The sequence below is a fragment of the Neophocaena asiaeorientalis genome, unplaced genomic scaffold (genome assembly GCF_003031525.2).
Source record: "Neophocaena asiaeorientalis asiaeorientalis breed wild unplaced genomic scaffold, Neophocaena_asiaeorientalis_V1.1 scaffold217, whole genome shotgun sequence".
NCBI classification, from domain to species: domain Eukaryota; kingdom Metazoa; phylum Chordata; class Mammalia; order Artiodactyla; family Phocoenidae; genus Neophocaena; species Neophocaena asiaeorientalis.
In genome coordinates, this window is record NW_020172293.1 from 7,501,632 (window position 1) to 7,513,849 (window position 12,218).

At 40.6% G+C, this 12,218-nt stretch overlaps 1 protein-coding gene and 1 pseudogene across 8 annotated transcripts in view; one reads left to right on the top strand and one right to left on the bottom strand.

The window, feature by feature from the left end:
* The window catches only part of CCDC7 (coiled-coil domain containing 7), a 289,089-nt gene that overhangs the window by 139,768 nt on the left and 137,103 nt on the right, over positions 1 to 12,218 (top strand). For 7 of the 8 annotated variants that reach the window (XM_024765603.1, XM_024765594.1, XM_024765612.1 and 4 more), the window contains one exon: positions 11,750 to 11,860. The exons of the other annotated variant lie outside the window; for it this stretch is intronic. In XM_024765603.1, coding sequence (XP_024621371.1) covers positions 11,750 to 11,860 — 111 coding nt within the window. The remainder of the gene's footprint in view (positions 1 to 11,749; positions 11,861 to 12,218) is intronic. 8 annotated transcript variants of the gene reach the window in all.
* Positions 4,812 to 5,727, bottom strand: LOC112413641 (vacuolar protein sorting-associated protein VTA1 homolog pseudogene; annotated as a pseudogene).

The following is a 12,218-nucleotide window of genomic DNA, read 5'->3' on the forward strand; positions in this document are numbered from 1 at the left end:
GAGGGAATCTCTCTCTGTGTTGAGCTGTGCTGACTTGGTGGAGGGGTGACATAGGTAAAGCAAAACTGTTCTTCTTACCCTTTTTAATGCAGCTGTCTAGGATGTTATGTTCCACCAGCATGCTGGAACTTCTTGAGTGGACTCTGAAGCTCTCATAAATGTATTTCATCCATGAATTGTTAAATCAGTGTTTCCATGGGCTACGGGACTGCAATCTCTTACCCTGCCGTTTTGCTGATGTCACTCCCTAAGTTATTTTAAATTAAAGTGATCAGAAGATATTTTTCTTTGGTTCATGAATCAGTATTTAAGCATATATTTTATAGCAGTTTTACACTTAGACTTCAAGTGTGAATACCCCAAGATAACTAGAGAATAAAGGCCAAAATATTCATAACTTTTGGTTGGTATTTCTAGTCATAAGACTATTTCATGGCCATGGGTCATATACTAATTATTCACCAACGCCTTATAACAGGCCAATAGTAGTCGCTTAAAGGGTTTGTACCTTTCATCTGACTCCAGGTGACTATGATACCAAAAGCCTAATGGGCGCCTCTGGCAGTGTCCTTCTGCCATAGGCTCTAATCAGCAAACTGAGAGGTTGCTGAGATCTGTAACTCAAACACAAATGTGTATCAGAGGAGCCAAGGGGATGGACAGAGTCAGAAACCTGTTGGAGGGCCTCTAGGACATCCTGTTGCCATGTCCTACTCAAAGGTAGAGACCAAAAATGGTATCCTAATAGACAAATGCCATCAAGATGACCACATGGTGAATGTCAAAGTACTAGTAGCTGAAAAGTTCCACCAATCTTTGGACCTCCTTTGTGTTTGTGGGGGCTTAGAGGAACTAAAGCTTGGCAGTTGTCTCCTATGGAATGACACATACTGCCTCTTCTCAGTTTACTCCCAGAGATTTCACTTGGGTACCAGGTCCTGGTACTTTTTCTATATTAATGGCCCAGACTTAACTCACATGTAAGTCCACATGCTTTCTGTGTTTGTTGGGTAATTCCCTTGCCTAGGCCTAGTGGAGATTATTGTTAATATAGGGGGAGGCTAGGGCTCCATGTGGGAGTGGGACTTTTTCCAGGTCATGGCCTTATGGAAGGACATTAAAGGTACGTTGCAACCCATGACATGTATGGCAGACTGATCCTGATCATCCCTGTGGACAGGGATTCTGAAAGAGACATTTGTAATGTCAGTTGCTTTGTACTTGCCTCAGCTTGGGCCACAGCCTTTATGGCTGTCATAATTTCAGGTAACACTAGTAGTGCTCAAGCTGCGTGACTGCATTGAGCCTCTAATAATCAATTGAATCTCCATACACCTGAAGCCTAATCCACAGGCCAGATGGGGCTACTGAATGGAGAAATAGTCTTACAGAGAATTTTTGCTTCATTAAGCTCAGTAATGAGGAAGCTGTCTCTTTTCATCCTCTAGGGAGTTGCTTTGGTAGTCAAAGGGACTAGGTACAGATAGACTGTTAGGTTCAGACTACCTAACAGACTACCAGAGCCACTGAAATGGCCTCAGTTGTAGTATTTATGATCATGGCTTGGGGATAAGGATGGGGTGTTAAGGACGCACACTTAGACTATATAAATATACATACATATATATATATATATATATTGTTTTCCCTCATCTTGGTACAAAAGGACCAGGGAATGAAATTCTTCCTCAACTCCCCATTGAACTGTGACCTTGGCAAACGTCCTCATGTTCCCAGTGAGGACATAGGGACCTTGGCCTAACTCATAGTCTTGTTTATTTTTAAAGTTAAGAGGTTTGGATAAAAGTAGAGAGATTTCAGGTCAAGATTCACTGGGAGGGTTGGAAGGAATATTATTTATATTAGTCATAGGAGTTGTCAGTATGTGGACTCTGTTGCGCCCCCAGTGGCCATTATCTAGTCACAAGTATCTGAAGGAGAGTCTATCAGTCTCCTCCTTGAGACCCATTGTTGGGTAACAAGACCCATAGATGTCTTTGGGAAAGACCTTAACCCAATGATCCAGGAGTAAGTACCCAATTACCATTTTTACATCACTCTGACTACTAGTGAAAAGTTAGTGTCTTGCCAGTAGCTGCTTTTTCTTTGCTTGGAAATTTTTCATTTCACACATGGATTGTGCCATGAACCAAGTGACATCACCTTATAAGAAGGTTTAATTGAGATAGGTGACCAGTGAGAGTGGCAAGAATGAACTTAAATCTGAGTCTGGTAAACAATCTCATCATTTACTTTTCTTACTTCTCATTGTCAAATCAAGAAACTATCAGGTGGCTTGCAGAGCCCCTTATAGGTGGCCGTAAGAGTAGACCAAAAAAGTTTTCCAGTGTCAGAGAGCTCACCATGATTGGACCAAACCAGTCCAAGAACAAATAATAGCTAGTAAAGGAAGGAGAAGGTCTCAGGTGTACATGACATTTCTCCCACCTACCTCCTTCTTCATCCTCCTTGGGCAAAGTGGTCATGGAAGATGTTCTGAAAGAGGGGGTTCTGCAGTAACACACCAGAAAAGGTGCTTCTGTCCTTAAATAATTTTAAAAAGATTACTTTCTTTGTGGTGGAATCAAACTATCCAGATCTCTTTGGTTTCTTTGGGTCACTGGGCAAAGCAATCCTGAGGGCTCTACCTACTTTCTCATTAAATATGAGAAACATTTGTTGCATCAAGGATGTCATCACTGCCCGGGACATGTTTAGATTTAACAGTAGTCCTTGTGTCCTATTCTGCATGCAACTTTAGGTGACCAACTACATTGTTTTCTGGTTTATCTTTCCTGTATTTCCTTTTCTAAAGGTAAGTATCTTATATTTTCTTTTCATTTCCCATTCTTTTCTTTCCTAAAAGATAGCATACTTGATACCTTCTCTTTTCATTTTTTCTACAATTAACCTATCACCTAACAGTCCCTCCAAGTTAGGTTATAAGTATCTTTTTATAGCTTTATGTGTAACTCTTTGTACCACATCATACACCATAATTTGTGTTACCCTAATTTATAGTATGTACCTTGTTTTTCAACCAGTCTCACATGCTAGTACATTTAGGTGCTTTTGAGTATTTTGCAATTAAAAATGTGTAATGAATAACCTTTACATATACATTTTCATTATTTGGTCTATGAGTATATATTAACCTAAGTTATAATAATCTAAAACAAGTAGGGACTAATATAAAATATATTTGATGCCAACAAATATTTATGAAACAGTGAGTCTTACACACATTAAAATTTTCCTCACAATTTTTATGTCAGGTCTAGCATTATGGTAATTTACTTATATTTTATGTTTATAAAAATGAAAGAAAATACTGCTAAACATGTGTATAAATTTGATATATAGGGATTTCACAATAGACCTGTTTTTCAGTTTAATGCACTAAATGTATCTCTTTATGTAGCTCATGATCATGTGTCAGATGAAAATCTTATGTTTAAGCATCATGACTCAGAAACAGAAATGCATGCAGAGAAACAAAAATCTTCTGGAGATGAAAGTCTCATTAGTAAGTTTAATAATTATAGATGACTTTAAATTATTTTAAATTGTACTCATCAGAAGATCCTTTTTCTTTGGTTTGTGAATATGTATTTGGGCATATTTTTTTTGAACTAGTTAAAAGAATCCTTGTATTTATTTTTTACACAGCACAAATGCAGGTGACACAGTAAATCCATAATTCCTCACAAAACTTATTAACTTATCAACTGAGAATCTATGTTCTTAAAATCTGCATCATTCATAGCTATACACTCTATGGAATCCATTCCATAGTAGCAGAGGAGAACCTTAACTCAAAGCACCAAGTTTCCAGGCATTACTGCAAATGTCTTGTTTTCATTCTCTGATACATGCAGTCAAACTGCCTATGAAGCAAATACCAATTCACCTTAAACGCCAATGGATAAGGGAAAACAATTGGGAAACCAACATTATTCTTACATCTAAAACTGATTCTACTTGTTTACCTTGTTATATTTCTTTCCATGAACATTTTAACTTTTAATGTAGCTATAATTAATATGAATATAAATTGAAACTTAAACATAATCTCTTTCAGATTCATCTAACAATTTAGGACATTCATATCTGTTTCATAAGTCCTAAGGAAAACAAAATGTGACCTCTAATCTAGAATATTCTTGTAATCTTTATTAAAAGTTAAATTAGAATTTTATAGCAAAGTAATATGGTCTGTATGTCCAAATTATGGATTTAAAAAGTCCTTAATTTATTTAGATTAAGATACAAAGCTGATTCCCAGTATATTTCATAGAAGTGTGTTTTCATTTTTTGAACAAGCAGGGTTCAGTGGACATTTTAAGGATCTTGCTCGCATCAGCCCTGTGTATACCCAGAGATTACTGGATCCACTAAATGGACAATGAAAATTGGTCGAGGGCTTCCCTGGTGGCGCAGCGGTTGAGAGTCCGCCTGCCGATGCAGGGGACACATGTTCGTGCCCCGGTCCGGGAAGATACCACGTGCCGCGGAGCGGCTAGGCCTGTGCGCCATGGCCGCTGAGCCTGCGCGTCCGGAGCCTGTGCTCCGCAATGGGAGAGGCCATAGCAGTGAGAGGCCCGCGTACCGTAAAAAAAAAAAAAAAAGAAAATTGGTCGAGGCTGTTGATGAAAGCTTCAACAGGAATCTGATACACAGACACAGACTTTATTGTTATAGTCAGTGGAACTGAAGTCTTCCTTAAAACTGTGCTTCTGATAGGCTGAAGATAGAGTAATGGACTGTTAGTTCTTTAAGCCAAAAATGCATGGATCTGTTCTACAAAGGCTTCATTTTCTGCCTGTGGTCAGTAACTTGAGGGTCTTCTGTGGATTCTGCACTGCTGACATCTTCATACTGCAAAGCTCTGCCAGCGTTATTTGCAGTATTTCTGAGGTCTAGCAAAGTCCTCTGATGTTAGTTGGGTACCTCCCTGGGAAACTGTACTGAAAAGTGCAGGATCAATGGCCGTAATAGTCTGTGGAGTAGGCTGGATAGTGTTACTTGTTACACCTGTGCTGGGAGGAACTTCTTCTGGGGTATTAGCAGGAATGTGGGCACCGGGAGGAATTTGTATTCCAGTAAAGCTGCTTGATGTCATGTTGCTTGGGTCATAAGTTGAAGATGACGGCTGAGGGGCTGAGTGGGCAGAGAGGTTGCTCCAGAATTTTCATTTTCTCCAACATCATTATCTTCTTCAATCCCACCAGGCCCTGCTTGAGGAGTCTCTCCATTCTTTAAAAAATTATGAATATATGTTGCTTTCCACCTTGCATACTTTCTGTGTTTGACGTTTTCATTAGTGAGTTCTCCAACTGCTATTTTGACATCTATTAAAAGACTTTCAGTGTAGAAGAACTTGATCATGTTTCTGTGAAATCACCCAGCATGATCTTCATTATCTACATACAAAAACATTTTCAAAGCATAATTCTCCAAATGGGCAGAGCCAACTATTTCTTGAGTAACAGCTTCATTATCACCCAGCTGTTTCATAAGAGCTAACTGATCCATTAGCTTTGGTGAAAACGTACGACTTTCAGGAGTTTTACTATCAACATTCATTCCTGTTTGCATTGCATACAAATGACAGTAATAAGCCACCACAGGGGGTCCCCGCTTGTCATGCTCCTGAGCCGTCCTCAAATGATGCTGTACGCTCTAAAACTGTGGGGGCAGTGGGGGCAGCGGAGCAAGCATGGACATCTCCACTCCAGGAATCCTATTTGGGCATGTTCTTATAGAAATTTTGCACTGACGTAAAGTATGAATGCCCTAAGATAATTAGAGTACAAAAGCAAAACTGTTGATAACTTTTGGTCGGAATTTGTTGTCTTGAGACTGTTTCACAGTCGTGGGTCATGTGTTCAGTATCCCCTGAAGCCCAATAATGGACTAATAATTGTCTCTTAAAGGGTGTGTACCTTTCAGCGAGCTGTTCCTAGAGATGATGAATTAAAAACCCCAACAGATGCCTCTGACCTGTGGCAGTGTCCTTCTGCCTTAAGCTCCAGTTGGTGAATAGATAGTTGCTGAGATCTGTAACTCAAATGGCAAAATGGATCAGAGGGGCCAAAAGGAAGGGTAGCCTAGGTGGCTTGTTGGAGGGCTTGCAGGTCATCCTCCTTGCTGTGGCCCCACTGAAAGGAAATGACCTTTCTTGTAACCCTTTAGATGGATGGCATTAAGAATGCAAGTAGATGAAGAGTTCCATCAGTCCCTGGGCTTCCTTTTTAATTGCTGGAGCAGAGAGGATCAAAGCCAGTCTTTTCCCATGGAATGAGACAATGAGACTCCATACCCAGGTCAAGCCCAGGAATTTCACTTGCGTACTTGTACGGTTTCTGTAAAAGTGGCCCAGCAAGTTGCCACTTGTGTGTCAGCAGGGTGTCCAGCCCTTGTTGGGCTGTTGTCCAGCTCCCTTCTCTGGACTCAATAGGATGACATTATCAGTAAAGTAGAGGGCTAGTCCCTCCTCTGGAAAATCTGGAGATTTTCCAGGCTTTGATACATTGATGACAGATAGGAAATTCAGATAGACTTGTGGAAGGATATGAATGGTGAATTGTACCCATTCCACATAAAGATGAACTGACTGGAATCATTCCCATTCAGAGGGATACTGAAAAGGGCGTTTGTGATATCCATTGCTGAATAACAAGTTCCCACACTCTGGACAAGTTACTACGACAGTCACACTGTCAGATACCACTGATGACAAGGTTGTCCTGTTGATTGAACAGCCAAAATCAATTGAGTATCTGTGAACTCAAGATCAGGTACACAAGTCAAGTGAATTATTGAATAGGGATATAGTCTCAAGGAGTCTCAAACTCAGTAAAGAGGGCAGTTTTTCCTTTTTCTTTCCCAGGCAGATTTTTGGGAGATAGAGGTACTAGGTGCTGGTAATCGGGTAGGTTCACAATATTCTTATGCTCCTCTAACATGGCCTTAAGTGCAGTAATTTCCACCAGGGCTTGGAAGAATGAGAGTAAAGTTACAATGGTACTCTCCTGGAGAGCCCCATGGTGTCCACTAGCACTTCTGGAGGCACATTAGCCTGGCTGGTGATGTGCCCTGTGGGACCCTTTGACTCTTGCAAATGATCCAGCAGTATGCCCTGAAAGAGTCTCACTAGCACCTCTCAAAGTGCTCCTTCCAGAAAGGAATTTTTTACTTTATTGACTACTTTGTTCTCTATGCCAATCTGTCAGAGAAAGCTGCCTGTTTTGACTTGGTCAATTAAGATAGCAAGCCAAACTGAAAGTAACAATTAAGCTTTTATGTACTTCCTATAATAGTATAAGCAAGAGTCTAAACAGGAAAGGGCCCCAGCTCCACCAGTGTTTCATTTTCCCCGTGGAACCAAACCAGGCAAGGGTCAGATGTCAGTGCGGATGGGAGTAGGGGTTGGCGGAAGATTATCTCATATCTGAAGGAGCCCCAAACAAAAGGCTCTTGCCCTTTTATGACCTCAGGAACCTTGTGGATATTGATGTAGGATGGCTAGGAGTGTAAAGTCCTGAATACTGTGTAGTAACTGAGGAAAGTATCTTTAGGTTCCCCCAGTAAAGTGGTCTACACAGAGGCACCTGAAAAGCACAGTGTATCAGCTGACCCCTCCCCCTTTCACAAGGAGGCCTCTGATGGAGGCACCTGTATAGGAACCCAGAATGCATAAGAGCATGGTATGGATGGATGGGCCTTAGTCCTCCACTGAAACTACCTCCAGTGTCTAAAGTTCACTGGGTATGCATCAAATTTGGTGTGGGGTGAGAAGTATTCCCCCATGAGAACTTTCAGGTAGAGACCTTGTAATTGTCTGTGGTTGGACCTGCAAAATCAAGCAGGATTTTGAACTCCTGTATATACATATGTATACATATATATGCACATATATATACAGATATTCATACACACACCTACACTGAGTATCCTTTGTGTTTGTTGTGGTAGAGATAGAAATAAGCTTGGCTCTTTGGAGTGCTTGAAAAAAGCTTGGCCTCCTTTGTATCTTGGTGGGGGATGGAGAAGGAAAACTTAGTTTCCTTGGAGCTTGGAGTGACAGTGAACCCCTTTCCACTTTGCCCCCAGGGATTTCAGTTGGGTATTAGATCTTTATACCTTGTTTACATTAATGACCCAGCTGTGCTGTCACATGTGGGTCATCATAGAATCCAGTCTCTGTTGGGTAGTACTCTTATCTGGTTCCAGTGGAGGATGTCATCAATATAGTGGAAGTTTTAGTACTCGATCTTGGAGCAGGGCGTTTTCTAGGTCATGGGCTTGTGGAAGGACATTAAAGGTATGTTGTAACCCATTGCACATAAGGTAAACTGATCCTGGCCATTTGTGTGAACAGGAATGTTAAAAAGGGCACTTGTGATATCAGTTGCTGCATACTTACGTGACTCACCTTGAGCAGTAAACTTCTGTGAAGGTCACAGGACCATGTGATGCCAGTGTCTGGAGCTGTACTATGGCATTGAGCCAGCGGTAATCAATTGAGTCTCTAGGCACCCAAGGCCTTACACACAGAGCGCAAGGGCTTATGAATGGAGAAATAACCTCTTGGAGAACTTTTGTTTCATTAAGTTCAGCAATAAGGGCAATGAGTTGTTTTTGGTTGGTAAAGGTGCTAGGCACTGGTTTTCCACATGCCCCCCTAAAATGGCCCTAAAATGCAGTAGTTCCTATCAGGCCTTAGGGGTGAGATGCACATAGAAAATACATCTAAACCAGTAATACATTCAGTCATGGAAGCCATAACAATGGAGATTTTTAGTGGTGTGTAGGGACATGCCTATAGTTGGATTTGGATAAAGATCCCATTTGGTGAGCTCAGACCAAAAACCAGTGAGCATTATCTGTTTTCTCCTGATCGTAGTGTCCGTGGTTATAGAGATCTTAGTCATATGTGCATCAGTGTCCAAAAGGCCCAGATATGCAATTCACACCTATCTCTCCATTGAACCTTAGCTCATATCCTCATATTACAACTGGGGAGATAAGAATCTTAGCCTAACCTTAATTCTTATTTATATAGAAAACGGAGAGGTTGGGTAAAAGTAATGGCAGGGGGGTTGTGTCTCGGGTTCATCTCAAGATTCACTGGGAGATGCAGAGGGAAGAGCACTTGTGTTAGTCATAGGTGTCATCATCATTTGGACTCTAGAGTGTCTGTGTGTTGGGTCACCTATGAATTCCTTGGTGGAGAGTCCATCAGTGTTCTCTGTGAGTTCCCGTTGTTGAGTAACTAGACCCAGAGATTTCCTTGGGAAACCACTTAAACAGGTCATCCATAAATGGGTTCCTGATTACCATTTTTAGGTCACTTTCTTCACTGGCCAGATGATATCTATCTGTTGCTGGTTCTTTCTTTCCCTGAAATTTGTCAGTGAAGATCTGGATTGTCTTGTAAACCAATTGACATCACCTTATAAGGAGGTTTAATTGAACTAGGAAAACAGCACAGGTGGCACAAATGACACTGGAAATCTGAGTCTGGTTACCAGTCTCATCATCTACTGTTCTTGCTGCTCATTGTTGAACAAAAGGACCATCAGAGTGGCTTATCAGGCACCTTCCAGATGGTTATACGGGTGGTTAAAACACCTTTTTTCACTGTCAGGAAACTCATCATAAGTGGGCCAAACCTGAGAAAGGAGCTGGGGAAGGAGAGGGAATCAAGTGTTCACATCATTGCCCTCCCCACTTCCTTGGGCAGAGTGGCCGCTGTCAAAGCACTCTGAAAGAGGGAGTCTGTTGTGACACATCTCTTCACCAAGTTTCACAAATTACCTCCTTTTTTTTACTGGGGTATAGTTGTTTTACAATGTTGTGTTAGTTTCTACTGTACAGCGAAGTGAAGTAGAGTTCCCTGTGCTATACAGCAGGTTCTCATTAGTTATCTATACATATTAGTGTATATATGTCAATCCCAATCTCCCAATTCAGCCCCCCCCCCATTTCCCCCCTTGATGTCCATACATTTGTTTTCTGCATCTGTGACTCTATTTCTGCCTTGCAAACAGGTTCATCTGTACCGTTTTTCTAGATTCCACATATATGCCTTAATATATGATATTTGTTTTTCTCTTTCTGACTTACTTCACTCTGCATGACAGTCTCTAGGTCCATCCACATCTCTACAAATGACCCAATTTTGTTCCCTTTTATGGCTGAGTAATATTCCATTGTATATATGTACCATGTCTTCTTTATCCATTCTTCTGTCTGTCGATAGACTTTTCTCCAAAGAAGAAATACAGATGGCCAAGAGGCACATGAAAAGATGCTCAACATCACTAATTATTAGAGAAATTCAAATCAAAACTACAATGAGGTATCACCTCACACCAGTTAGAATGGGCATCATCAGAAAATCTGCAAACAATAAATGCTGGAGAGGGTGTGGAGAAAAGGGAACCCTCTTACACTGTTGGTGGAAATGTAAATTGATACAGCCACTATGGAGAACAGTATGGATGTTTCTCAAAAAACTAAAAATAGAACTACCATATGACCCAGCAATCCCACTACTGGGCATATACCCAGAGGAAAGCAGTAATTCAGAAAGACACATGCATGCCAATGTTCATTGCAACACTATTTACAGTAGTCAGGTCATGGAAGCAACAAATAACCTCCTTAATGATAGAGGAGAAGTACCCCGGTCTAACTGGTCTCGTCAAGTCACTGGCAAAGCAATCTTTTTTTTTTTTTTTTGCGATACACGGGCCTCTCACTGTTGTGGCCTCTCCCATTGCAGAGCACAGGCTCCGGGTGCGCAGGCCCAGCAGCCATGGCTCATGGGCCTAGCTGCTCCACGGCATGTGGGATCTTCCTGGCCGGGGCACAAACCCGTGTCCCCTGCATCGGCAGGCGGACTCTGAACCACCGCGCCATCAGGGAAGCCCTGGCAAAGCAATCTTGAGAGCTTTACATTCTTTTTCATTAAAAATGAGTCTCAAAAAATCACTGCATTATAGGCTGTCTTATCAATGCCAGGGACAGACTTAGCACTAACAGTAGTAGTTCAGTGAGCATGGTCTTCAGTGTCTTTGGTAACAAACTATTTTGTTTTCTGGTTTATCTTTCTTATGTTTCATTTTGTAAAGGTAACTATCTCTCTATTTTTTTTGTTTTCTTTTTGTTCTTTCCTAAAAGATAATATACTATTCTATCAGTTTTTATTTCATTTAACATTATATACTAGACGTTCCGCCATGTTAGTTTATGGGATCTTTTTCATTCCTTTTACAGTTGTATGTGCAGTTGTTTGGACCATACTGTACAGCATAGTTGATATTACCATAGTTTATAGTATATACCTTGGTTTATGGAACCAATCTCCTACATTTCCACTTGTAAGTGGTTCTGAGTATTTTACAATTGCAGATATGCTGTAATGAATAATCTTGTGCATATACCTTTTTGTGGTTTGGTTTATGACTGTGTTTTAACCTAAAGTGTTAAGAAAACTGGAGACCAAACTGGAACATATTTGAAACCCATGAATATTAATGAAATGATGAGACAGTTTCAGTACACATCCATTAAAACTCTTCTCACCATTTTCATATCAATCCAGCATTATGGTAATTTACATACAACTTTTGAAAATGTGAGAAAATGCTGAGGTACATTTGTCAGTAACTTGAAAGTATAGGATCAAACAGTGTATCTATTTTTCCTTTTATTGGACTAAATGCCTCTCTTTGTGTAGCTCATCGTAAAGTACCAGATGAAAATCCTGTGCTTGAGCATGGAGACTCAATGTCAGAAACTCAACTGGAAGTAAAGAAACAAAGACCTTCTAAAGGAGAAAGACTCAATAGTAAGTATAATAATTATAGATAACTTTATTTTAAATTAAACTATCAGAAGATTATTTTTCTTTGGTTCATGAACATGTATTTTATAGAAATCTTATACCTTGACTTAGAGTGTGAACACCCTAAGATAACTAGAGAACAAAGGCAAAATTATTCGTACCATTTGGTTGGTATTTCTGATCCCTTGGTCGTAGGTCAGCCACTCAGCATCTACCAAGACCCTATAACAGGTCAATAAATGTCTCTTAAAGGGTGTTTACCTTTCAGCTGACTCCTAGAGATATGGGTTTGAAAGCCGAAAGGGGTGCCTCAAGACCCCTTGTGTCAGGGGTCTTCTGCCACAGCCTCCAACTGGTAAAC